Source organism: Zingiber officinale, chromosome 2A, assembly GCF_018446385.1.
Source record: "Zingiber officinale cultivar Zhangliang chromosome 2A, Zo_v1.1, whole genome shotgun sequence".
Classification (NCBI taxonomy): domain Eukaryota; kingdom Viridiplantae; phylum Streptophyta; class Magnoliopsida; order Zingiberales; family Zingiberaceae; genus Zingiber; species Zingiber officinale.
In genome coordinates, this window is record NC_055988.1 from 80,186,211 (window position 1) to 80,213,958 (window position 27,748).

Here is a 27,748-nt window from a genome sequence, read left to right on the forward strand (position 1 = left end):
GAAACTAGGAGTGCGAATGGAGCTTGCGTCGCTGCAGATCGCAGAGGAGAAGTTGGCACGATGAACAATAGCGCAAGCCACTGTTCATCGTGCCTTTTCTGGGTTTTTGAGGCTAGCTTCGGTCAGTTCAATGGCTTGGTCCAGTTCTGGTGCCACAGCAACTGGTTCGATCCACCAAGTTCAACAATACATAGCACGGGTCGAATCCATGTTCAAGCTAACTGGCTTGAGTGCATCCAAATGTGATCAATGAGTCCAAATATTCACCTAAAACCAAGATTAACAAAAATATGTAAGGCACAAATCATTAATAAGAAGTATTTAATTGAATTAGCTTAAAATATATCTTGAATAACAAAATCAAACTCTAGAGTCAATTACTTGAACCAAATAAATCCAAAAGTCCATCAATTAGAATCAAAATATAACACCAATTTGACCAATCATCAGTGAACGATGGAGTATCCGAGAGACTGTGGATAAGGCAACAAAGATAAGAGCCAAGGGAAGCGACTTCGAGACTATGCAAAGGATAGCATTGGGATGATCCGCAGGCTTGGGTGCATCCGAGGGACAAGAGCCAAAGGAAGTATGCTTGAAGGCAAGAGGACAAGGCTGCAACGAAGAGTCAAGTGAGTCGTAAGGGTGAGGGTCCGAGTGCGTGAGATTATACTCGGGGTACCAGTCGGCTGGTACTTTCACCAATCGACTAGGGAGTGAACAGAATGTCTCTGTTCGCTCAACCAGTGTGGAGCAATCGACTAGTACTTTCACTAGTTGACTGATATCGAGCCGTTAGGATGTAACGGTCGAATCTCCACATAGGGCAGTCGAGTCGACTGACACTTTCACCAGTCGACTGGTAGGCGGGGTTTTCTAACCCATGGTCTATATAACCAAGACTTTAGAGCTTAGTTAAGGTTGACGAAATTAGTGGTGGTTAACTCTAATTAGTAGTCAATAAGTGATCAAGAGTTCTTTGTGTTCCAAGAGATCTTAGTTAGAGTTGTGGTTAGGTTTCTCCACCCACAAAGAGACTTGAGATAGCCAGAGTTTGCCAAGGACTAATCTGTAGGTCCCTTTGGAGGCCGGCAAGAGGGGAGGGGTGAATTGTCCTACAAAATAAAACCAAAAAACCCTTCTCGGATATTCAACTAACTTAAAAGAACTTGTAATTAAAAAGGCAGAGACTAATTAAAACAGAAAATAGACACAGAGGAATTACTTGGTTTGCAATCAGAGGATTGCTAATCCAAGGCAAAGAAGGCGCACTAATTGATTCTCCTCTGGGCGGAGTAGCCTCTTACAGCGTTGAAAGCACAGAAAGAAATAACACAAATGAAAGCACTGGATTACAAGTAGTTGTTCTTGATTGATGATTGCTTCTGGACCAAGGCTATATTTATAGTCTTGGTACGGGCGCCTGGAAGGGTTTCGGGCGCCCTGGGGGGGATAAATTTTAGGAAGTTTTGACTATATTTATAGTCAAAACTCGATCCTGTTAAAAAGTCGATTCCGGGCACCCCGGTCGGTTCCGAGCGCCCGGAATGGTTCCGGGCGCCCGGAGCCCTAAGGTCAACATAGGTTGACTTTTTGACTCCGGTTCAGCTCGTCTCGATCCAGCTCATCTCGGTCCGGGTCTGTTCGCTCCGGCTCCGTTTGCTTGGGTGATCTCGGCCTTCCGGAATAGGGCTCACCCGAACCCATGTTCCGGCCTTCTACTCGAGCAGCCTTCCTTCCCGGTTTCTCGTCCCTCGAACGCCGCGCATGTTCTTCTCATCCGCCGGTGTACTCTTCCGTGGTCACCTCGTCCCTCGGACGCACCGAGCCCATCGGCTCTCTCCCCGTGCCGTCCTTCTCGTTAGCCGCGTCTTCCGCTCGACTTCCTGTGTTCTTAAGCTCCTACACACTTAGGCACAAGGGTTAAACAAACGCAAGACCTAACTTAGCTTGTTTGATCACATCAAAACACCTTGGGGTTCCAACAATCTCCCCCTTTTTGATGTGAGCAACCCAAGTTAAGTTAGGGTAACCATATGCAATAAAAACGATTTATATTCCAATAAGGCCAAATATTTTTCAATTGAAAAATTATAGTACCTCCCCCTAGACTTAACATTCTTCTCCCCCTTTGATCACATTAAAAATAGGGGTTCTTTAAACAAGTCTAAGGTAAACAAAATTTTAAGTGAATTTAAAAAAAAAAAATTCTAAGGCAATTAATTTGTAAGGCAATGTTTCAAAAGAGAATATCTAGTTTAATAAAAAGAAATTCTATGTCAATATTCAAAAAAAAAAATTTTTTTTTAAGTTATTCTTCATAAAAGATTTCTAAGGCAATTTTTAAAGGAAAAATGTATAGGACAGTATTCATAGAAAAATTTCTAAGTCAATTAAAAATTTATTTTCCAAAAAAAAAAATTTTAATTATAAATTAATTTTAAATATTTTCTAACATAAATTGAATAACTCTTTTAAAGCATTAGGTAAATTAAATTAATGCTTTTTCAGTTAGTCAATTAAACTTTTCATTTCGATATTTGGCTTCCAGGTCGTGGCGAGGCACTAGGCCTTCTTGGTTATTGGAGCAACAACCACTTCCTTAGCCAAAGCCTCATAATGAAATTAGTCGTTTAATTTCCTTGCTGAAAATGCTAAGTCTAAATTTAAATTAAACAGGTTTTTGGAACCCAGTAGAGGTCCCTACCTACAGGGTTAACCAAGTATTTCCTAGGTACATAGATTTTTGATATATTTCTAATTTGACTTTGATGAAATCTATAATACCAATTTAAACCTCTATAATTTCTAAAAGTAGAAATATTTGAACTTTTATTTTTTTTCAATCTTTCTATTTCTTCTTTTAGTTTTTCATTTTCAATTTTCAATTTATCAAAATCCTCTATAAGACATGATTTTGCTAAAATTCTTTTTGTTTCAAAAATTTCATCTTTTAATTTGATATTTTCATTTTCTAATTTATACATGGATTTAGTCATTGCCTTAATCCCATAATAAAGTTGATCAGGGGGTAAAAGGCATACCTCACTTACCATATCGGACTTGAAGCCTGAATCTCCCCCTGCTTCGCTGCCTTCATCTGAGGTCGCTCCCCCTTCATCGATGCTAGGTTCTGATGAGCTTTGCCCTTCGTAACTTGCCATCAGCGCTATCCCAGCATATTCTTGAGCTTCTGATTCGGATGAAGAGGTGTCGTCCCAAGTTGCTTTTAGGTTGTGTTTCTTGGGTGTCTTCATTTTGACCTTCTTGAGTTCTGGACAGTCTTCCCTTTGGTGTCCCTCCTTCTGACACTGGTAGCACCGTACCTTTCTTCTACCTTTTGATTCTTGTTATTCCGCATTTTAAATTTATTAGATCTAAAAACTTTTAAAGTTTCTTACCATGTATGCTTCTTGATCGTCTTCGAGTCTGACTCGGGTTCATCCTTATTGGTTGCGTTCAGCGCTAGTCTTAGTTGTGTCCTTTGATATCTCCGCACATCTAGTTTCGTGTAATTCAAGGATAGAAAACAACTCTTCTAAAGTACTTACCTTGGTCTTTTGAGATGTAGTAAGCATCGACGATTGATGTCCATTCTGAAGTACGCATTGAGCGCGTGGCGTATAGTGTCCCGGTTTGTTACCGTTTCACCAAGATTTTCGAGACCAAGAACTAGTTCTTTTACCTTTGCATGTAGACTGCTACTTTCTCACCTTTCTCCAGACGGATGTTCATCGTTTGTTGCGGAGGATATCCCTTCTAGCGAGCTTTGCTTCGGACGTGCCTTCGTGGAGTTCTAAGAACTTCTCCCAAAGTTCTTTAGCAGATAAGTAGTTTCCAATGCGGTTGACCTCTTGAGGCGGTAACACGCTCAGCAAGTGATGTTCCGCACGGCTGTTTGCTACCGATTCATTCTGCTCCTTCTTTGTCCAATCGCTCTCTTCTTTTTCTTTTCCATCTTTATCTATTGGAGCTACAAAATCATATTTCATAATAAACCGAATTTCAAAATCTGTTTTTAGGAATACCTCCATACGACGCTTCCAGTCTGCGAAGTTCCCCTCGAATTTTGGTGGAACAATGCTTGATCCAGCCATCTTTGTTGCTTCGATCGGCGGTTAGTCCTCCTGAAGCACCTCGCTCTGATACCACTTATAGGTCCCTTTGGAGGCCGGCAAGAGGGGAGGGTGAACTGCCCTACAAAATAAAACCAAAAAACCCTTCTCGGATATTCAACTAACTTAAAAGAACTTGTAATTAAAAAGGCAGAGACTAATTAAAACAGAAAATAGACACAGAGGAATTACTTGGTTTGTAATCAGAGGATTGCTAATCCAAGGCAAAGAAGGCGCACTAAGTGATTCTCCTCTGGGCGGAGTAGCCTCTTACATTGTTGAAAGCACAGAAAGAAATAACACAAATGAAAGCACTGGATTACAAGTAGTTGTTCTTGATTGATGATTGCTTCTGGACCAAGGCTATATTTATAGTCTTGGTCCGGGCGCCTGGAAGGGTTCCGGGCGCCCTAGGGGGGATAAATTTTATCCCCCAACGGTCGGATCGAGTCAAAACTCGATCCTGTTGAAAAGTCGATTCCGGGCGCCCGGAAGGGTTCCGGGCGCCCCGGTCGGTTCCGGGCGCCCGGAAGGGTTCCGGGCGCCCGGAGCCCTAAGGTCAACATAGGTTGACTTTTCGACTCCGGTTCAGCTCGTCTCGATCCAGCTCATCTCGGTCCGGATCTGTTCGCTCCGGGTCCGTTTGCTTGGGTGATCTCGGCCTTCCGAAATAGGGCTCACCCGAACCCATGTTCCGGCCTTCTACTCGAGCAGCCTTCCTTCCCGGTTTCTCGTCCCTCGAACGCCGCGCACGTTCTTCTCGTCTGCCGATGTACTCTTCCGCGGTCACCTCGTCCCTCGGACGCACCGAGCCCGTCGGCTCTCTCCCCGTGTCGTCCTTCTCGTTAGCCGCGTCTTCCGCTCGACTTCCTGTGTTCCTAAGCTCCTGCACACTTAGACACAAGGGTTAAACAAACGCAGGACCTAACTTAGCTTGTTTGATCACATCAAAATACCTTGGGGTTCCAACATAATCCACCAAAGGATTGAGGGATCATCCACCTTATGGACAGCTGTGGACTATGAGCCCTAATCTCTGAACCATATTAAAGGAAACGTGTTAACGGTTTGCTTTCTTGTCTAGTCTTTAGCTTTTATATTTGTATTCGTATTAGTATTTGTTTGTTTTCCGCTGTGCACTAATGAATACGTAGGAAGGAAAGATAATTGGGAGCAACGTCTATTCACCCCCCCCCCCCCCCCCCCCGGCTTCTAGCCGGCGATAAGATCCTCCAACAGAGTTCTCCCATTTGAATAATGGAGGGCATACAATGTTGTACCCTTCTTGTTAGGAGTTTGACATTCTTGCAATTAAAAGGAAAAGAAGAAGAAAATTTCCAAGACTCTCATCTTGGGATTAGTAGTGCGGGATTAAGAAATAAGTGAAAAAAAATCTCTTTAAGGACAAAGAAAAAGTTTTAAAATTTGCTCAAAAAATGGTTAATTATTTTCAGAGCAATCTCGCTCTGATATCAATTGAAAGATCAAAATATGCGATAAAGGGGGGTGAATATCGCACGCTAAAACTTTTCTTTCTGTATCGACTCGTAGAACAAATATCAAAGCAGCAGCAGAAAACAATACAAGTGACTCAAGTGGTTACTTGGTTCGGAGCCTATGTCGATTCCTACTCCAAGACCCACGATTCTTGATCACACCATTGGGCAAATCACTATAATTTTTCTTTTCGAAATCTCCGGAAAGAAACAATTCATACAATGAAAAAATATAAGATAGTAGTAGCCTACTATCTTACTTGAGATTAATTACAAAACAAGCTAAATAAAATTATATCGAAACAAATAAGAAGCGATGAAGATCATCAGCACTTTGTCGTAGCAGTAGCTTGCTTGAAGTTGAGTAGCAGAACAGCATGAACGAAAGCTTTAGCACTAAGTGAACTGGAATTCAAATGAATGCCTACCTTGGATCTCGAGCTCCCCTTTTATAAGTCATGTTTGGTCGACTAATAACCCTTTTGGTCGACTGATCCATTCGGTTGATCAAACACACTATCGGTCGACTGAACACTATACTTTCCTTCTTCACCAAGATCCAATCCTCGAGCAATAATGAGCAATTAATGTTTGGTCGACTGTTCCCTTTGATCGGTCAACCGATCATGTCATGTTTCCCTGTTCGTCGAGATTCTCCATTAATGAGCCTTTAATTATATTTAATGTTCAATTGACTAATCCCTAGGTTCGGTTGACCGATCAGGCTCCCTTCCAAATTTGCTTCTAATAGATCTGATCTGTGCCACGTCGACTTGGTTCGGTCGACTAATCAAGCTTACTTCCAACTTTGCTTCTCGAGCTGATCTCTGTTGGTATTAAGCTAGTTTGATCGACCGATCCCTATGTTCGGTCGACCAATCTGACCGAATCTGCAAAACAGAGTTAAGACAAATATTCTTGCAAAATAAAGTTAACATGGTATAATGTATGAGTAGTAAGATGCATGAATAGTATTTTGATAGTTGAAATATCTTGATCTCAACTTGGAAATCTTCCCAGTTTCTTCAATTAGGTCAGCGACCTAAGGTTTATTTCTTTCTGAAACATGTCCTCACTGTCGCTCCTCTCCAATTGCTTACCTCAACCTACCTGCCAAATATTTATCCTCCAGACCTGTTTGGACTTTACTACTAGCATCGGATCGGCTCACAGGGCCTCCTCTCAATCTTCAATTCTCCAGACCTATCGAGCTTCTCGTCTAAGTGTTAGGTCCTCTCGGCCCACTTGGGCTTCTTGCCTGTCTTCCACGATCTGCTAAGACTTTTCCCATTGAATAAACATCCTGCATATTCAGTCAACTTGTTAGATCACAACATGACTTAACTTGAACCTTTGACGACATCAAAACTCAGGTTCGATTTTGGTGCACCCTACACTAACAAAGATCATATTCAGTTGTTTGTTTATGTTAATCAGTTTGTTCTCTACTTCATTCTTTGAACAATCTCGATCTATGAAATATTAAAGGTAGAGCGGGGTGGAGGCAATATCCGAATGCAAAGGAACTTCAACACCATAGTTGGAAGTTTTAGAATCAGTGTAATATTCTGATTTTGAAAGATGAAACACTTAGCATCATAATCTAAATTGTCAAGCATATTTTGTGTAATGCCTCTAATGTTTGCATCATCTAGGGTCCATGCAAATGAGCTTCTACTTATCAACTCTATCTGTCAATCATTTGGTTGTAATGATGATATAAAGGACTTAAATTGGTGGACATTACTTTTCCATTTTAATTTCTTACGATATACACGAAAAGTGAAGCTTCTATGGGAGGTTAACATCATATAATTTTGTAAAACAAATACTTAATATCTTAGTGATATATTACAATATTAGTTTTGAATAATTAAATGATATTTCTGCTAGTTCTAACCATAACATTATAGCAGCTACCATTTTGTAGCTGTTACAATGTTCTTATCGGTGTCTTAGCGCATTTTAGCAACTACGATTTCATAGCTACTACAATGTACTTAAACCAAAACGTTGTAGTAGCTATGATTTCATAAATGCTACAACGTGCTAAGACCACATACCATAACGTTATAGTAGCTACGATTGTATAACTACTACAATGTTGTATCTGCTATAATAATGACAGTTGATGTCTACTAGAAAGATGCATGAGAACTTAAATGATATTAAAATCTAAACCCTAAATAATAAAAAGTGAGCATGTACATGGGGGAACACATAGTAGATCAACGGTGACAAGAACGCGAGGCGATGTAGTGGAGTTGTTCCGCGAAGAAAGTGAAGTTGTTCGACAAACGAGGGACTTTGAAGGAAGAGAGTTCAAAATGTTTTAGTTTTTTTTTTAGAAACTAAAAAAACCCCTAAGGGCGTGTTTGGTTCGGGGTTATCGCTGATAACCTTAGTTGGTTATCAACGATAACCTTGTTTGGTTTAAGTAATTGGTGATTCCTGATAATACAACATTCTCGCCACATCAGCAATTGGGGAATAGAATCAGGAATCAGAAAACCTTGGAAATCTTAGGTTTTCTACGATTCCGGGGTTATCAATATTTTGTCCCCAAAATTACCCTTCTAGGATGGAGAGCGGCGCTGTCAGGGTGGCCTTCGATTTCAGTCTGGAGGCGGAGTACTCTGCAGCCGGGACGACTTATTCGAAGCTGCCTTCGTCTCGGTACAGGGGCGTCGTACTGCAGCCAAACAGCCGGTGGGGCGCGCAGATCTACAAGCGCCAGAAGCACGTCTGGCTCGGCACCTTCGTCGACGAGGCCGAAGCCGCGCGTGCCTACGATGTTGCGGCACAGCGCTTCCGTGGTCGCGATGCCGTCACCAACTTCGTGCCGCTGTCGGCGGAGGACGAGGAGGGCGCGCTGGCGCTGGCGTTTCTCGCCAAGCACTCCAAGGCGGAGATCGTTGACATGCTGCGTAAGCACACGTTCGTCGACGAGCTTCGGCATAGCAAGCGCGCTAGTGTCGGCGCCTTTGGGGTCTCGCGTCGTCGGGCGCAGATCTACAAGCGCCAGAAGCGCGTCTGGCTCAGCACCTTCGTCGACGAGGCCGAAGCCGCGCGCACCTACGATGTGGCGGCACAGCGCTTCCGCGGTCGCGACGCCGTCACCAACTTCGTGCCGCTGTCGGCGGAGGACGAGGAGGGCGCGCTGGCGCTGGCGTTTCTCGCCAAGCACTCCAAGGCAGAGATCGTTGACATGCTGCGTAAGCACACGTTCGTCAACGAGCTTCGGCATAGCAAGTGCGCTAGTGCCGGCGCCTTTGGGGTCTCGCGTCGTCGGGCGCAGAGCTACCATGAGACAGGGGACGCACTGGATCCAACTGACGTCGCTCCCGGTGCCGAGGACCATGTACAGCGGCCTTGTCGGACTACCGACGCCCACCCGAGAGAAGTACTCGCCGCTACCCATGTTGGTTCCGGAGACGATGGGTCCTTCAATCGCCGCCGCCGTGCTTTGCAGAAACTTCTCTTCCGCAATGGACTTCAGATTGGCCGCAGTGACGCCACCTACAGCGAAGGCCGCGCGGGTGTTGACGACACGGACGCGGGCGGCGTCTCGGCGGAGGCGAGCGAGTGTCAGTTCTTTGTAATCGGGGTGACGTTGGCTATCAGAGAAAGGCAGGAAGAGATAAAAAAATTTTCATTCAATTAAATTAATTCAAAAAGTTAAAGGGTAAATTAGTAAATATAAAACTAAGTAATTGCATAATCTTAGTTAAACCAAACACCTAATAAGTTATGTTGTATTCCTCATAACTTTGGTTATGTGATTACCTGGTAATCATATAACCAAGGTTATAGATGATGACTTGAACCAAACACACCCTAAATATATAATTTTTTTTCCACCCAACCCGGCCAGCCTACCGATTTACCAACTAACCACACCTAATCGAATAATAGATGAGGGATAAAAGAGTAATTGTACTAAAAATGAAATGTTCTTTTCATAATAAATCAAAGTAAGACGGCCTTTTACTATTCGTTAAAAATTTTTGAAAAGAGGCGTAGTTTTTATTTTGCCCTATCGTTAATGGTGAAATGAGAATATTTTGAATAAAAAATAGAATGGAACGTCTTTTATATTTTTTTTTAAATATAATTTGGGCATGCTAGACCGTTATGGAGATTATGCCGGTTCACCTTTCCGTTATCTTTCCACGCTACCTACTCCGCTGCTTTTCGAAAGTTCAAATTATCTCCGTCAGAGGCACACAGCCCAACGGCTATATTTGTGTATGCTCGGTCGGTTTCTACGTGTCGTTCTTTTATTCGTTTATTCAATCTCGTTGATGCTCCGGCGGATCACCAGATTCTTCCCACCGTCGCATTTTTGAATCGAGTAGAGAGGACGCTCCTCCCAAATCATTCCCAAACCTAATCCCCATTCTTCCTCGCGATTGCAATTTCTCGAGAGAGAGAGAGCGTAGCAGCAGATCGAGATCGTGATCGAGCAATGGAGGCCTTGCGAGTTCAATCCCCCAAATCTTCGGTTCGATCCATCCTCTCCCCCCTCCGTTCCCGATCTCCCTCTGGCGCCGGCCGCAAGAGGGCGTCTCCTTTGGCTTCGAGATCCGGAAGCGAGAACGAGAACCCCAACACACAGATCGAGCCTCCAAACTCCCCTTCCAGTTTCACTCGCAAGGCACTGCCTCACCCGACCGATGGTCTTCCGCTGCAAAAGCAGTCTGGAGTGGCCGACGAATTGCGTGGAAGTGATGGATCCCTGGATCCCTATGGATCTTCCGTCAAGGTTCAGTGTACATCGAATTGTGTCCCTTTTTCTTTGTAACTGAACAATGAATGTTATTTTCCTTGTGGATTTCAAGCTATGATGCATCATACTTCCTTGCTAATGTTTTGTTGTTTAGTTTTTCAAGATGAATGAATTGAGGGAGCTGAGATAGAATTATAGTTAGTATTATTAAATTCCCTTTTCGTGTTTTAAAGGTGGTGGTCAGATTGAGATCGGGGAGTGGCCGGAAGACAGATGTAGTTGTTCGCAAGATCTCTTCTAATTCTTTGTCACTTGGAGACCGGTCTTTCAATTTCCATTCCGTTCTTGGTCCTGAGTCAACCCAGGTAATGCAGCTACCTTCTTGTGCAACTTGTTTTACTGTCTTTGGAAGATGAATTAGGAGGCCATTTCTGGGACTCGTCATTTTTTTATTCATCACTATTCATCTTCTCCTCAGGAAGACGTCTTCAAGATGGTTGGCATTCCCTTGGTAAATTATTCGTTAGCAGGCTTCAACACTTCAATAGTCTCTTATGGGCAGGTACTTGTTGCTTTATGAAGTTTCTTCAATGTTGTTCTATACGATAAATGACTTGTCTGATGTGACAAACCTATATAATTGACAGACTGGTAGTGGAAAAACCTACACGATGTGGGGTCCTGCTGGAGCCATGGTTGATGATGGTTCAACTAACAGTGAACAGGGGATTGCACCACGACTCTTCAAGATGCTCTTCTCTGAGATACATAGGGTAGGTTCTATTAATTTATGCTTTCTTCAGCTCTTAGAATGCTTTTATATACTTTTTTTAGATATTAAATATTTGATTAGGAGGAGCTACAGTCCTACTAAAAAAACAATGAATGACCTTTACAGTTTCATATCTAAACTAAGGTTTTGTTTCACCAAATGCAATCTCTCTTTAATTGGTATTATTTCTTCCATATATAATATATATTTTTTCCATCAGAGGCAAGATAGTTCAGAAGCAAAACAACTGAGTTACCAATGTCGGTGTTCTTTTCTTGAGGTAAGCGTTAATTAGGCAAGCAGGTTTAGGATATTCATTTGCAAAGTACTATTTGGTTGTATTTCTCTCTGCAGATACATAATGATCAGATTAATGACCTCCTAGATCCAACTCAAAGGAACCTTCAGGTAATCCAACGTCGCACATTTGCATTTTCTCTTCAGCGTCCTTTATTTTGCATTGTATTTTCAAATATGATTCAGTTAGTTTCCATGTCAGATAAGAGACGATCCTAAGAATGGTTCTCATGTGGAAAACTTGACTGACGAGTATGTCACAACGATCGATGATATTACCCAACTACTTGTAAAGGTAATGATCGTTTGTTTGGTTTGCTTTGAAACTTTCAGAAGTATGCTTATGGTTGCAATTTTAGTATTTGCAGAGGTGCTAACATAAGTTAGTAGAGTACGCTATAGATGATTTTTTTTTTCTTTTTTCTGTTGTTTTATTTTTAAGTTTTTGCTGTCTCATTCTTGATCCTTGAGTTTAATGGGCAAAGATTTGTTCTTTAGAAAGATGATACCTTCATGTGTTTGTCTGTACTTATGCAATCCTACAACCTTAAAGGTGAATGTAGTCCTTCTCATCTGGAACCTTATAACTTCATGGTCTTATCTCTCTTGTCATTTACATACAACAATTCTTCTTTATGTGTCGACATGTGTGGACATGTGATTTTTTGCTGTCGCACATAAAATCAGCTAATCCATTACTTCTGAAGTTGTTCAAAACATATTTTTTTGGTAAATCCATGTTCATATTTTTCATATCCTGACAATGAAATTACTTCTATATTGTTTTGTTTCTCTAGTTTAATTGTTGCATCAAATTCATGTTGTAGGGGTTGACCAACAGAAAAGTAGGCACTACAAGTATGAATTCCAAGAGTTCACGTTCTCATATAATATTCACATGCATAGTTGAATCCTGGTGCAAGGTATGCACATGGGCTTTTTGATCCTCCTCTCTATGCATTCTGTTTCTTAAAATGGAATTATTAGCACTCGATTTTGTCTGTCCTTGTAAGATCAAGGATATGTCTCTGCTTCGCTTAGTGCAATTCTTAGTATTTTTTTTTTCTTTGGCCATGCACTTGCTTGCAGCTCTCAGCAACAAAATGTTTTAGTAATTCAAAGACTAGTAGAATTGTCCTTGCTGATCTTGCTGGATCCGATGATGGCATATTTGAAGCTGCTGGAAGTCAATGTCTCAAGGAACGGAAGCATATTAAGAAGTCTCTTGCAAAACTTGGGTGAGATATTAAATTTGACAACTATTATATCTAAGCAATTCTCTTTGTAAAGAAAAATTGCTTCACTTATATTGAACCATCTGATAAATGTGCATGTGCGATACAGCACATTGTACTATCTTTATACTGATTCCCTTACAAACATGAAGATATCTTAAATTTGGATAATATCGTGATAGAATAGTCTGCTCAAGTTCTCTCACCAAGACACTTACAACATTGTTCTACGCTTCTGAATATAGAGTCAGAGCGAGGAGAGAGTCAGAGCGTGCTCCTCATGGAATCAAAAAGGTGGTCGATGAAGGGTGTGTTGAAAAATAGAACAATCTCTAGTTAGTTTCACCTCACCTCATTTAGGGTTGTCCTGGGCACAAGTGTGTCTATCAGTTAAGTGGTGGTTAATCATTATAGACTAGGATGGAGCTTCATAAGTCTTAATTAGTTATCTAGATTCCCAAACTGGGTTGGTTATGTTTGCACACAAAGTTTTGGTGTTAATTCATAAGCTGTTTTTGGGTTTATGTTTACAATCTCTTTCATTTAATAGCTGCAAGGCATTTTTGGGTCTATGTTTATTTGTTTTTTAATTAACGGCTATAATGTTGATCTATGGAAAAAAATTGTTGTCATTTTAGCTAATGGGAATATGGCAATGCTTGAAAAACATGTGGCATCCTGGATGCTCACATGATTGCAGTATCCATGGTCCTAGCCGTTTAAAAAGAATTTTGAGATTGATTTCTCGCACGAGGAACAGTTTTTAAGACCCTTTTGGATCATACGGATAACATAGACCTTTTTTGAATTTCGATTATGTAATGCTGCAACAATTTAATCTGCTTATAAGTAAACATTTTGAATTAACTACTGTTGTCTCTTTGGTCTTTTCTATTTTTATTTTTAAAAATGCAGCAAGTTAGTGAACATTCTCGGTGAAGCTGAGAATTCGCTTGGGGACAAGAACATCACCTACTACACACATTCGTGTCTGACTCATCTACTGAAGGATACTCTTGGTGGCAATGCAAAAGCAGCAGTTATTTGTGCAATTTGTCCAGATGAGAGGTGATTATCGATCTAAATTGTTGGCAATGCCAATTGCCATATCATATTCCAGATGATCGTATTCTATGTTTAATACAGTTCTCGAAGTGGCACGTTGAGTACACTAAGATTTGGAGAACGAGCAAAGCATGTGCAAAACAAGCCTGTGATAAATGAAATAACTGAAGATTACGTTAATGATTTAAGTGATCAGATTCGGCAGTTGAAGGTGGAACACTAGTCAGCATGTTTTTGAGCTTTTTATTGGTTATGTCAAAACCCATCATCTTCTCTTACTTTTGCACAGGAGGAGCTCATGAACACTAAATTGGATGAAGGCAAATCTAATGTTTCAAAAGACTGGCAATTCAACGGATGGAAGGGCCGTCAGAGCTTGAATCTCTTAAGAGCAAGCCTCAATCGATCTTTGAATTTACCAAATGTTGATCAGGAGTCTGATGAAGAAATGGATGTTGATGAGGAAGATGTCAGCCAACTTTGTGTTCAACTGGAAAATCTGAATTCATCTGTAGAAGACAAGTCAAACAATATCGATCTTACTGAGGAATCGGACAGAGAGAATAATCAAAATGCTAAATCAGTGGATGCAAATGCAAGTAAAATGTCTTTAGGGCTCTCGATCCCCTGTCAAGAACAACTGATGCTTGGTGATCCTGTCTTATGTTCATCTCCTAAAGTTGGCAATACGTTGAAGAGAAGTGTAGTAGCACCTGAAGGTATCATCCGTACTTCCTTGAAGTCAAGCAAGGCGAACCCAACTGATTCCTTGGCCGCCAGCCTTCAAAGAGGTTTGCAGATGATTGACTACCACGAGAGCAGTTCATGCCCAAGAAGCTCTTTTGTAGGCCTTTCCTTCGAGCACTTAGCTTCCATTTCAGTCCAAAAAGAAAATGTCGATGCTTCTCCTTCGCTTTGTTCAGCTTGCAAGAATGCTATACTTGATAATGGATGCGAGGATAAGCAGATAGTAATACCTGTCAATGAGGCAAGCATTAGTATCATTTCTATTAAGATGGAAAAATTAATGTTTTTTTCTTTGTTTTAAATATTTGCATCTCTTGTCCAGGATATAAATGGGCCTTCAGCAAATCTCACCGAGAGGGAGAAGGAACTTGAAGCTCTATGTGCGAACCAGGCAACGACGATCAAGCATCTCAATTCCTTAGTACGTCGTCTTCACAATTCTCACATAGTGTTAATCTTCTGTTAACTAATTGTTTAAAAAAAACTTCAGATTGACAACCAAAAGCAGGAAGAGGAGCAGCATTTGAGCGATGAAAATGTACTCGCTGTTTATGATCATTTAGTTTGTTTTTAACTCGAATATTTGGCAACCTTACAGTACTCTTATTGATCTTGCAGCTATCCAAGAACAGCCCACTACAGCCCGACGAGAGGGCAGCACTACTTCTGGAAATCGAAACTTTGAAGAATCAATTGAAGACAATTAAGGATGTTTCAGACAATGACTCTCTTCTCGAGCAGATACGAAATGGTTCCACTTCATCTTCGGCCATGGGAGAGGACTACGAGAAGGAAAAACAGAAGTGGACAGAGTCCGAGAGCAGATGGATCTGTCTCACCGAGGAGTTGAGAGTCGATCTCGAACAAAACCGCAGGCTCGCAGAGAAGAAAGAGATGGAGCTCGACATGGAAAAAACTTGCACCGCCGAGCTGAACGATGCGTTGCAGCGGTCAATCCTCGGCCATGGTAAAATCGTGGAGCACTACGTGGAGCTACAAGAGACCTACGACGAGCTGCTGCTGAAGCATCGGAAAATCATGGAAGGCATCGCAGAAGTAAAGAAGGCGGCCCAGAAAGCAGGAAGGAAAGGGTGCGGCTCTGCTTTCGCCGCAGCTCTCTCCGCGGAGCTATCGACCCTCAGGATTGACAGGGAGAAGGAACGGACTTACCTCAAGGAGCAGAACAGGAAGCTAAGAATCCAGCTTCGCGATACAGCGGAAGCAGTCCACGCCGCCGGAGAGCTCTTGGTGCGGTTGCGAGAGGCGGAGGCAGCGGCCTACGAAGCTGAGGTTAGTTCTCAACGAACAAAACCTTATTCGTAATTTTACAGACCTTCAAAGTAAACACGATATCATTTTACAGGAAAAGTGTGGGAATGCGCAACAAGAGGTGGAGAGGATGCGGAAGCAGATGGAGAAGCTGAAGAGAAAGCACCAGATGGAGTTGCTCACGATGAAGCATTTCCTGGCAGAAAGCCGGCTCCCTGAGTCAGCTCTGGAGCCCATGTACCACCACCGTGAGTCGGAGATCACAGAAGAGGGAGCAGCACCGCCTTCGGCTGCACCTTACGATGATCAATCGTGGAGGTCGGCATTCCGGCCTTCCTACCAGTAGCAGCATGTTCGATCGTATTCAATTCTCCTCCAAGATGTCTTGGAGTGGAGCGCGCTGTAAGTGTTTGTTTGTTTGTCTGTGTTGAGAGGCCCGCATTATTTTTGCCTGTTTGTCGATTAAACATAGTTGGAATCGTATTTTAAATTTCCTACTGGCAGTAAGATTAATTTAAATATATTTAAATCTTTCAGTAATTTTAGATTTTGATTCCTCAATGGACCCGACTCCAGCAAGTGAAGAGTGACATGTCGCCCCGGGACCGTACAATGATAAAACGGACTCCGGGCATATCAATCCGTGACGTTCAAATTAGACGTTGGATCGTTTGTTAGAATTCACCTAAACTCTTTGGATTTATTCTGATGAAAAAAATTTCGCAGAGTTGAGTTGGTCAGATTTTTTTTTTTAATGCCCCTCAGATGGGGCAGATTTCTGTGCATCCTGCGGTTAACCGGGCATTTAATATTTGAATTTTAATTTTGACGGCTTGGATTACTATACAGTGGTTAAGTTTTTCTACTGATTGATTAATTAGACATGATTGAATCGATTTAGATGAGCCTTCATTTACTTACTTACTGATTGATAGAAAATTTTTTCTAAGGCTAGGGATGAATAGGATTATAAATGAGTCGAGATGAGTTGAACAGTAAGAAGTTCAAGTTTGGATTATAAATTTGAGCTCAGCTTGATAATATTTCCGAACTTGAAATCAAACTCAAATTCAACTCGTTAACTTAATCTAATACATTTGAATGAATTTTTTTTCGAACTAAAATCTGAATAATTCACGAGCGGCATGCATCCCTAGTGATGAATAAGGAATCATATATCCATGGAAAAATAAACACATCCGAAGTGCCACCCTTTACCGAGAACTAAAAAGTAGGTAGGCACTGTTGTTGCTGTCCTATTATTTGGTTTCCAGAGTAGACGAGTGAAAAGAGAAATGGTGTGTCTATTATTGTTTTAACTTTTTTAACTGGGAAAAAATGGAGCCCTTATCTTCATTAGTAAAAAATTATAATAAGAAAAATTTAACTAAAATTACTTATTCCAAACATGTTTAATAATAATTTTATTTGAAAGTACTATAACATAAAATTTGTTTATAATAATTTTGACCAAAATAATTTGTTTTAACAAGCTTGATTAAAATTATTATAATAATATTAAAATAATTTGAAAAGGCCATTTTAACAAAGTTAAAAATGTAATAATATACAATAATTTTGATCAATCAATTTTATTTAAAACAGCTCTTACTGCTTACCTGAGTAATTATGGACACGTTATTTTTTTAAAAAAAAATTACTTTGACCTTAAACTAAAAAAAAATTAACATTAGGTATCCAGTTAACTACCCACCTTACTTCTGCACCTAAGCTTAGCGACTAAGAAAGTATTTGAAAGAGTTTTTGTTTATTAAAAATTATTCTTATATAGATTATTTTGGATTGAGTGACAAGTTAAATATGAAGTGTTTAGAAATAGAAGTCAAAAGTTAATATAAGATAAATTGAAGTATTTGATAAATAATTTTTTCCAAATTCAATTTTTAGTTAAATGATAATAATATTCTTAAATTATATAAATTATTTTTTTTAATTATCTAAATATAATTTCGATACACTATTTGTTTATGTAATTATTATTATATTTTAAATATTATATCAAAATTATTTTTTTATAATGAAAAAATATATAAAATCGATTTAAAAAATAAAAAATAATAAAATTTATATAAATACACAAATATATGTATAAAAAAATCTAAAAAATATAAAGTATTATTTAAAAAATAAATATCATAAAAGTGTAGAGGCAATTATGTAAAATGATAAATTTATTAAAATAAAAAATATGATGGTAATTATGTAAAATGATAAATTTATTAAGGATATAAATGTCAACTTTTAATTTTAGACCATAAACAAAAAAAACAGAAACAGAAGCAAGAAAAAATATTAAATTCTTGCTTTCAGCTTTTGAGTAAAAATTACAAAAATTGAAGCAAAAGTTAACATTGATAAATACTCAAAAGTATTTTCACATAACTAAAATCTAAGAAGCACTTAGTAGAAGCTCTATCACCTAAGTGAGTCGAGATGCCCGAATCACTTCCGGACGTTCTGATTCCCAATCATGTAACAGAGACACACAAGGGGAGTTATTTTTTTTATTTATATTTTTTTAGCTTATGGTTATGTCATTTAGGATTTTGCCTTTAGAATTAGGAGTTATGTTATAGTATTTAGCATAAAAAGGAAATTTTAAACTATGTTTTTAAAATGTGCATGGTGTGTTTGGCTTCAAGTCTGCGGCATATCAAACAAAATAAATATATATATATATAGAGGGATATATTGGACAGGGGCACTTTTTTTTAATATTTTTTAGCTTGTGGTTATGTCATTTAGGGTTTTACCTTTAGAGTTAGGAGTTATGTTATAGTTGTAGAAATTAAGAGAAGGAAAAAACTAACCATCTTATTGGATCTTAAAATTGATACAAAGTATAAGGTCTTATATAATTAAGTTAAGAAACCCTAAACTCTATTAAAAAAAAAGTCCAAATTTCCCTAAAAGCTATAAATAAATAAATATATAATCTAACATCCCTCCTCAAACTCACGATACTACAGCTAGAAGCATTGAGAGTTTGTCAGATAAGAAACGAAAATGTGAAGCGAAATGTGTCTTCGTAAATATATCAGCAATCTGTAGCTTTGAAAGAACAAAAGGTAATGTGATGGTGTCTATCTGAAGATGGTGATGAGTAATGTGACAATCAATTTCAATATGTTTCGTCCGCTCATGAAAAACTGAATTGCGTGTAATTTGAATAACACTGATTATCACAATATAACAGAGTAGGTTGATGAAGAGAGACACTCATATCTGCAAGCAACCAACACAACCAAACTATCTCACAAGTAGTTGAGGTCATGGCATGATACTCAGCTTCTGTGGAAGATCTAGAAATAACATCTTGTTTTTTACTCTTCCAAGAAATGAGGGAATCACCAAGAAAAATGCAGAAGCCAGTGGTAGATTTGTGATCCGTAGGATCACCAACCCAATCCGCATCAGAGTATGCACGCAACTCAAAAGATGAAGTAGAAGGAAATAAAAGACTTTGAAATTGAGTGCCCCGAAGATACCTGAGAATACGAAGAACAACAGGCCAATAAACTATAGTTGGTGTAGTGACAAATGATTAACCACATGAATAACATACGCAATATCTGGACGAGTCATGGTGAGATAAACCAAGCTTCCAATAATAGTTTTGTACAAACTAGGATCCGACAAAGGTGAGCTATCAGATGGAGAATATCGAGCATTAGTCTCAATAGGAGTATCGATAACTCTATTATCAGTAAGATGAGCACGCTCAAACAGATCAGATATATACTTTGATTGAGATAAAAGATAATCTTTCAGGGAATAAGCAACCTCAATGACCAGAAAGTAGCGTAGTATACCCAAGTCTTTCAAAACAATGAACCAACTCAGACTTCAAGGAAGCAATTGCATCAGAATCGTCACCAGTAATAATCATGTCATCAACATATAATGATAAAAGAATACGACCTGCACTCGTACATCTGACAAACAATGCTGAATCATGATTACTGGGATGAAAACCAAACGAAGTAATCGCTATAGAAAACTTCTCAAACCAAGCACGAGGTGCTTGTTTGAGACCATAAAGCGCTTTATGAAGTCTACAAACTTCACCAGGTTTGTGTGAAATACCAGGAGGAGGTGTCATATAAACTTCTTCATGAATATCACCATTTAGAAATGCATTCTTGACATCAATTTGAGATATTCTTCATCGACAAACAGAAGCAACAGTAATCAGAGTACGAACAGTTGTCATTTTTGCAACAGGAGCAAATGTTTCTTCATAATCTATGTCATACTCCTGAGTATAACCTTTAGCAACAAGACGAGTTTTGTATCGTTCGATAGATCCATCAGATTTAGTCTTGATCTTATATACCCAACGAGAGCCAATAGTATGTTTTCCTTGTGACAATGGAACCAAATCTCATATATGACTCTGATGCAAAGCAGTTAGTTCCTCAGTCATAGCACTCTGCCAAAGTGGGTTACAAATAGCTTCTCTATATGATTCAGGCTTAGAAAGACAATGAATAGATGCAACAAATGAAGCAAAAGAACGAGAATAACAAGAGTAAGCAAAATCTGGTAGTTTAGTAGACTTACGAATACGAGTGGATTGACGACGGTGGAGAGAAGGATCATCAACAACCTTAGGAGATAATTGGGTAGTGACAGAAGGAGGAACATATGTAGAAGATATCTCGGGAACAAAAGTACCAGATTTAGTTGAACTACCAGTAGGATTTGCGGGTGAATCTTCCTCAGTATCGGTATTGAAAGGATCAATGCAAAGCAAATCTGACTTTGTCATATTATGCAAACTAGCCGGAAAAGAAAAGAATGAAATATGCTCAAGAAACATAACATGACGAGAGACATACAATTTTTTACTAATAGGATCAAAGTAACGATATCCTTTTTTACTAACACCATAACCCAAAAAGGCACAAAGAGCAGACCGAGAGGCTAACTTATTATGCTCTGCATGTAAACAAAGGACAAAACAAGTACAACCGAAAACACGCAAAGAGGAATAGACAGGAGAATACCCATACAATTTTTCAAAAGGTGACAAACCTGAATTGTGTTGGATCAAAAGCGCTAGAGGGGGGGTGAATAGCGCTCGTGGCTTTCACTCTTTTCTAATTCGTAAATTGCGAGTAATAAAGCAGCGAAAATAGTAAAATGCACAAACACACAGAAGACACGAGAGGTTACTTCGTTCGGAGCCTATCTTGACTCCTACTCGAAAGTCTGCGGTCGCTGACCGCTTTCGGTGGGCAACAACTATAGTTCATAAAAACTATTACAGACCAAGTACAATTCAAAACAGTAATAATGAAAATTATACCGACACCAAAAGACTAAATCTGAAGCTCCGGGTTGTCGGCGTCGAGTTGAAACTTTGTCGGAACTTCTCGTTAGCAGCAGGTTGTAGAAAGATTGCTTGTGCGAAGTTATTTTGAGCTGCTGTTCGAAGTCCCCTTATAAACAGTGCTGGAGGTGCCTCCAAGCCTGTCCGAGGCGCCTCCAGGCCTCCAAGTCGTACGAGTGGATCAGCGCAAACCTGGTCGCATCTCATCCCTCTGAAGACGCCTCCAAACTGCTCCAAGGCGCCTCCAGCTTCCTCCGAGGTACCTCCAACTCTTCTGGACAGCTGGCTTCGGCTAGCACCCGAGGCACCTCCAAGCCCCATGGAGGCGCCTCGGACACTGTTCATCCGAGGTTAAAGATGCTCCTTTGTTCCTACAAATTGTGGTAGTCCCAAACACAAACCCTGCAAAACAAAGTTAGCACATGGATAACATGATAAATAAACTTGACAGTCGTTGGACTGTCCGGGTCTGACTTCAGATTTCCAACCAGAAACCCTAGGTCGACCCGACGCCTACTATTCCCTCTACAGGGAACATGTCCTCACCTACTCCACTCAAGATATTTACCTATTGCCAGTGCGATCCTCCAGACCGACTGGACTTTTGCTCAGCGTTCGGAGCTTCCGGACTTTCTGCTGGACTTCCGCTTCCCGGCTGGTCCAGTCTTTCACCTGGTTCACGACACCAAGACTTTCCACCTAGGGTTACCCCCCTAGGACTTTTGCCTGAAGCTCACGACCCGCCAAGACTTTTCGCATAGGGTTACCACCCACTATGACCTAGGGTTACCACCCCCTAAGGTTTTCTCCCTGCCTAACCGCAGCTAGGACTTGTCTGAAACACTCAATTAAGTATGTTAGTGTTGGATCGTGAAACGTCGATAGAAGGGGGTGAATATCAATTCGAAAAACAGCGTTTAAAAAGAGTTAAGCGCAGCGGAATAATAAAAAAATAAGACAAATGAACACGGTGTTTTTTACTTCGTTCGGAACCTGTGACGACTCCTACTCGAAGGCCCGTACTCCGTGAGTACTTTCGTTGGACAATTTACTAACAATTCGATAAGATAAGTACAAAGGCAGTACAAGAAATGCTAATAAATAGTAAACAAAGCTATACCGATAGAAGGAAAGTTATAAAGAAAAGATCGCGTTGTCAGAGCTTCGTTAGCGTCGTCGGAGCGCAGAGCAGCAGAGCAAGCAGTCTAAGAATTCTGAGTTCTGAATTGATATCGAAGCTCCACCCCTGGGGCTTCTTTTATATGCTGCTCCGGGCGCTTGGATCCCTTCCGGGCGCCCTGGTGCGACGTGGCAAGACTAATCAACGAACTCCACGTGGCGACGACTCGACTTGGATAAAACTTGCCTCCGGGCGCCTGGAAGGGGACCTCTGGGCGCCCGGATCCCTTCCGGGCGCCCGGACCTCCTATTTCCAGAAATTCCTTCTCATGCAAAATAGAGTTAGTCCGAGGCAAATATATATCCTGTAAAACTGATTGTTAGCAAAATTAAAGTTTCAACAAAGTAATAGAAAAGAGTATGACTTAGATTTCGTCTTTTTGAGACCGGAATCTAGTCACGATCTCGACTTAGATATCCGAAATGGATCTAAGCCGGATCGACGCCTAATGTTCTCTTCCCGGGAACGCGTCCTCGCAGTCACTCCCCTCCAGTGACTTACCTCACTTACCTGCCGGACGTCCGGTCAGCCCGTCGACCCGTCTGGACTTCTTGCCAGCTATCCGGTCAGCCCGTCGACCTAGCTGGACTTCTTGCCTAAGCGTCCGGTCAGCCCGTCGACCCGCTTGGACTTCGTGCCAGCTATCCGGTCAGCCCGTCGACTTATCCGGTCAGCCCGTCGACCTGTCTGGACTTCTCCTGCACACTTGATCAAAGTGTCAGATAACAACAAACTAACTTAACCTGATTTGTCATTCATCAAAACCTAGGTTAAATCGTTAGTGCTAACCGCACCAACAATCTCCCCCTTTTTGATGGAATGACAACCTGGTTAAGTTAGTGAAAACATATGTAAGTAACAACATGCATTTATGTGGTTTTAAAGTTAGTTTGTATTTTTCAAATTGGTTTAGCTAACTTAACCACCTAACCCTCCCCCTTTGGCATTCATCAAAAGTAAGCATGGATTAAGTAAGCATAAATACAGACCTCAGACAAAGTCAAGTTAATCTGGGGGAGTTTAGAACATAGATTATTTAGCTTTTATTTCTTAAATCTTTTAAAAAAAACTAAGTCTTGAAAGATAGCTGATTTTTCAAGTGTAGTTTATAAGGTTAAAGTTAAAAATTCAAGTTTTCAAACATAAGTTTTCAAAATCAAAATTCCAAAACTAAGTTTGAAAAATCTATTTTTCAAAATGTAATTTTCAAAATTAAGGAAAATGATTTTGAGAAGCTTAGTTTGTAAACTTAAGTTTTGAAAAATCTAATTTCTACAATCTTCAATAACAAAGCAATTTTTAAAACTAATTTTTGTAAAATTTAACTTTCAAATCAAAATGTCAAAATTAAGTAAAATCAAATTTTAAGAACTAGAGTTTTAAATTCAATTTTCAAAACTAGGTTCAATTTCCAAAATCAATTTTCAATAAAAAGTAAAACCCAATTCTTAAAAACAGCTTAGTTTTTCAAAAATAGGTTTAAGAAATTTTTAAGAAAATATTTTTCAAACACAAATTTTAAAATAAAGGGAAAATTTTAATTAATACCTCCCCCTGAACCTAACATAACATGTTGAAAGTATTTACTAAAAATATTCAAAGTAGAATAATTTTTAAAACAAAGGAGTTTTCAAAATAATTTTGTAAAATTCTTTTTCCAGAATCAAATTTTCAAAGTTCAAGAGTACTAGTTTTAAAACCATGGTTTAAAATACTTGAAAAGTTCGGTTTTCAAAGAAAAATATTTTTTGTGATTCATCACAAAAAAATTTTCACACATTTAACCAGGTTGATTTTAAACTTTGATTTTCAAAATTAAGTTTAAAAATCAATTTGAAAAACTGAAGTAGTTTTATTTCTCCCCCTGAACCTGATATTAAATCAAATGTCTAACCAGTTTGTTACTGACTGACTTATCAGAAGATAGCAGCTTTCACTTGGTTAGTCAAGTTAAGTTTAACCTTAACTTGATTAATGTATATTTTGTATTTAACGCCCAGACTTATATCGATGCACTGAAATAAGCATCTTAAGTCTTAGGCAAGTGGCCTATACATCTCACCCCTTTCTATGTTCGTCAAACACAAGCAAGATAAGCCTAGGGTTTTGGTGAGATGCTCAAAACTAGTCCTATGGGTACATGCTTTCTAAGGATTTTGAACTAGGCTAAGGCTAAAAATATTTTAAAGACTAAAAATAGGGAATTTTTGAAAATGAAACATGTTTTAACCTATAATTTGAGAATAATCATTTTTGAAAATATTTTTGAAATTCGAAACTCTTAGTCTATTAATATCGAATATAATCAATCCATATCAGAAAGAACACTAGATAGATCAAAAGTATTCTACAAGTGATGTAGATAACTGAAGTGTGTCATATCTAGAACTACTGAGATGAGGAAGGGGGTGGTCCAGATCCCAAGGAGCGAAGTAGTGTCATCAGCTCAGTGTGTCGGGTCTGCCCGTCAGCTCGTAACTCGGAGACCTCTCGCCGCATGTCACGCTGAAAGTCAGAGTTCTCCTGCTGGAGACTCGCCATAGCTCTCTCTAGTCCGATCATACGGTCGGCTAGAGTGCGAGGAGCGTGACGTGGTGCTCGAGTTGGGGGTGGTGGTGGAGCTGGAGCGGCCTCCTCCGGAAACAGTGCAAGCATGAACTCATCCTGCTTGGCCTCCCCCTGTGCGTCTGGATCATGCTGGTGCTGTGCCCCCCTCCGCCAAGACATAGTACTGTCGCCCTCATCTATGTGGATACTAGCTAGAGAGAAGTTCCTAGCTGCTATAACGTCAAACTCAGTCATATAGCGAATGTCTCCTCTAGTGACATCAATGTCCAACGAGGACATATATGCTGTCAGAATGTGACAGAAAGGCATGTGGACTCGTCTATTAGTCACGTATCCAGCAGAGTAGATAATGGTGGAGAAGATATGTAGGCTGATGTCAATATCTAACCTATGACTCAGGGCATAGAGTAAAAATGAGTGGAATGGGCGCATCACGGCGATGTCCCGTGTGGTCAGTGGTAAAATGCAGAAGACTAAGACCCTATAAAGAGCGTAGTCCTGGACTCGAAGTTCTACCGACCTAAACTGGGTCACAGTGGGTACTCGCTCTTCTCCAAAAAAATACGAATAAATCGTATCAAGAGTGATATGTGAATAGGGATCTCCGAATGGTAGATCCCCGGGAGGATAGCACAAAAAGGAACAAGTGGATGGACGTAACCCTAAAAACTCCCGGATCGTCGTAGGGGATAGCGTGATATCAGTACCCGCTGCCCTAGTAGTATAGGTAAGGTCGTCTACTTTCACTAAGTTGTTGTAAAATTCAGCACACAGACTTATGTTTACCGGACTAGTACATTCAACAAGATTCCGTAAGTTATAGTGGTTTATAACCTCCATAACGGGAGCACACGAAACTAGGAAGAATGTTCTATCTATACATTTAGTCCTAATGGCCATATAAATAGTTGACTCAAACTTTATTCTAAGTTCATCTGTGGGAAACCTAGGGTCAGTACTAGCATTAGAGGGCCCAGCACTAGTATTCTTTTGTTTCCTACTGTATATAAAAGAGATATTCTAAATGAAAATATCAAGATAAATTTAAAGAATTCCAAGATAAGAAAAAAGGATTTACCGAGGAGCCATCGTAAAATATAAAACTGCTGACCTCGGTTGAGTCGCAGCAGCGTCTTCACCGCAAGAAAATTTAATTTTAGAGCACTCTCACACTGAGGTTCGGATAGAACCTTGGTAAGAGTGAAAGGTTGTGGGGCAATTGTTGGGGGCGTCTGCTGCCCCCTATTTATAGAGAGCTCCGGGCGCCCGGAGCCATTCCGGGCGCCCGGGGTTGATTTTGGGCGGGGCGCCCGGATCCCTTTTCGAACGCCCCGGAAGGGAGTATCAGGGGCGCCCGCCCCTGGTTTTTGACCCTTTTTTATAAAGTTAAAATAATTTTTAAAGTTAAAATAATTTTTTTAAAAAATAATTTTTAAAGTTAAAATAATTTTTAAAATAATTTTTAAAGTTAAAGTTAATTTAAAATAATTTTTAAAGTTAAAATTTAAAGTAATTTTTAAGGTTAATTTAAAATAATTTTTAAAGTTAATTTATTTTAAAATAATTTTTAAAGTTAAAATAATTTTTAAAGTTAAAATAATTTTTAAAGTTAAAATAATTTTTTAAAATAATTTTTAAAGTTAAAATAATTTTTTAACAAAAATTAAAATAATTTTTAAAGTTAAAATTAATTTAAAATAATTTTTAAAGTTAATTTAACTTGATAATTAATTAATCTAATCCTTATTCATCTCACCCGATCTAGATTATCAATCAGGGTATCCTATAATTTTGTGAGATGAATTAGATTTAATTATAGAGTTTGGTTTAACTTGTGTTAGATTCAGGTTTAGCTTTGGTCTCAACAAATAGGCATTTTTCGGATAAACTTCTAAGCTTGGTGAGTCACTTGGACGTCATTAGAAGTAACCAACCTTTTGAGGTTTTTCGAATAGTCCTATCCACGGAGCTTAGTACTAAACCTTGGTCTAACTAGTTAGGATCTGTTTAAGGGTAGCTTCGGTCAGTTCCACTTGGCCAAATGCACCAGATCGAAGTCATATCTTTCTAGACATGCGATGCCCAAGCTTCCCTAACGTACTATCATCCAAAAACTTCACCAGTACCGTGATTCAAGTTATACTGGGTCCCTTTTTGACTAATCCTAATTACCCTGCCGGGTTAGTTTATTTGGGTTACCCTGTCGGGTAAGTTAGTTTTGGAGGTGCCAGCTATTCTGGAGCCTCCCCCTGAATTACTGGCTTTTTATTTAAATTTTAGTTTTAGGTTTGTGTCTATTTCTTTTATAGTTATAATTAACTTGGTGATAATTTATATTTTGTTGAGTAAAATGTTTAAACTTTGAATTTTTTTGATTTAGGTTTATATTTTGGTTTTTGATTTGATTTATTCGAGTTTATATAATATATTTTTTCTTTGGGTATATAATATTGATTAAGTCCTACTTGCGTGGTCAAACACGCTTTCGGAACCCAAGCCTGATTAGTTGATTTGTATTGGGCTATTAATGATTTAAAAGTTTTATTTGAGTTTGACTTGTATCCGAGTCCGGTTTTATTATAACACGCCTTTTGATTATTCAGGATTAAGTCTAGATTTTTTGATCTTGTTGTGAATTTTTCTAGCATTTCTTTTAACTTATTAATTTCTAATTTTAATGATGAATTCTCTTCAAGTGTTAGATCTTGAGTTGGATTTGAATTTTTGATTTGTTCATTGAGGTTTTGATTTTCCTCAATGAGTGACTTGTTTTCATTTTCTATTTTAACTAATTTACTATTTAAGCAGGAAATAATTTTAAAAAACTTTTTGTTTAAATTAAAATATACCTCATCCGGGCCTTCGGAAACGAGTACGGACTCGTGGCTTGATTTGGGTTCGGACCCGTCTTCCGATTCG

General features: G+C 39.4%; 1 protein-coding gene across 1 annotated transcript; it reads left to right on the plus strand.

The window, feature by feature from the left end:
• Positions 1-9,976: 9,976 nt before the first annotated feature.
• LOC122041322 (kinesin-like protein KIN-12C) lies at positions 9,977-16,246 on the plus strand. The gene is made up of 16 exons (XM_042600962.1): positions 9,977-10,376; positions 10,574-10,705; positions 10,819-10,902; positions 10,988-11,113; positions 11,333-11,392; positions 11,467-11,520; positions 11,612-11,704; positions 12,237-12,332; positions 12,499-12,647; positions 13,560-13,712; positions 13,791-13,920; positions 13,999-14,697; positions 14,779-14,877; positions 14,947-14,994; positions 15,075-15,746; positions 15,820-16,246. Exons 1-16 carry the CDS (start codon positions 10,080-10,082, stop codon positions 16,069-16,071), a joined length of 3,144 nt encoding a protein of 1,047 aa, XP_042456896.1. The 5' UTR covers positions 9,977-10,079; the 3' UTR covers positions 16,072-16,246.
• Positions 16,247-27,748: the final 11,502 nt, after the last annotated feature.

Bases quoted from the DNA above. Each gene is read 5' to 3' on its own strand.
- LOC122041322 (XM_042600962.1), top strand. From the start codon at position 10,080: ATGGAGGCCTTGCGAGTTCAATCCCCCAAATCTTCGGTTCGATCCATC. The intron at 11,705-12,236 runs GTAATGATCGTT...TTCATGTTGTAG, and splicing joins TTACCCAACTACTTGTAAAG to GGGTTGACCAACAGAAAAGT. The intron at 14,878-14,946 runs GTACGTCGTCTT...AAAAAACTTCAG, and splicing joins TCAAGCATCTCAATTCCTTA to ATTGACAACCAAAAGCAGGA.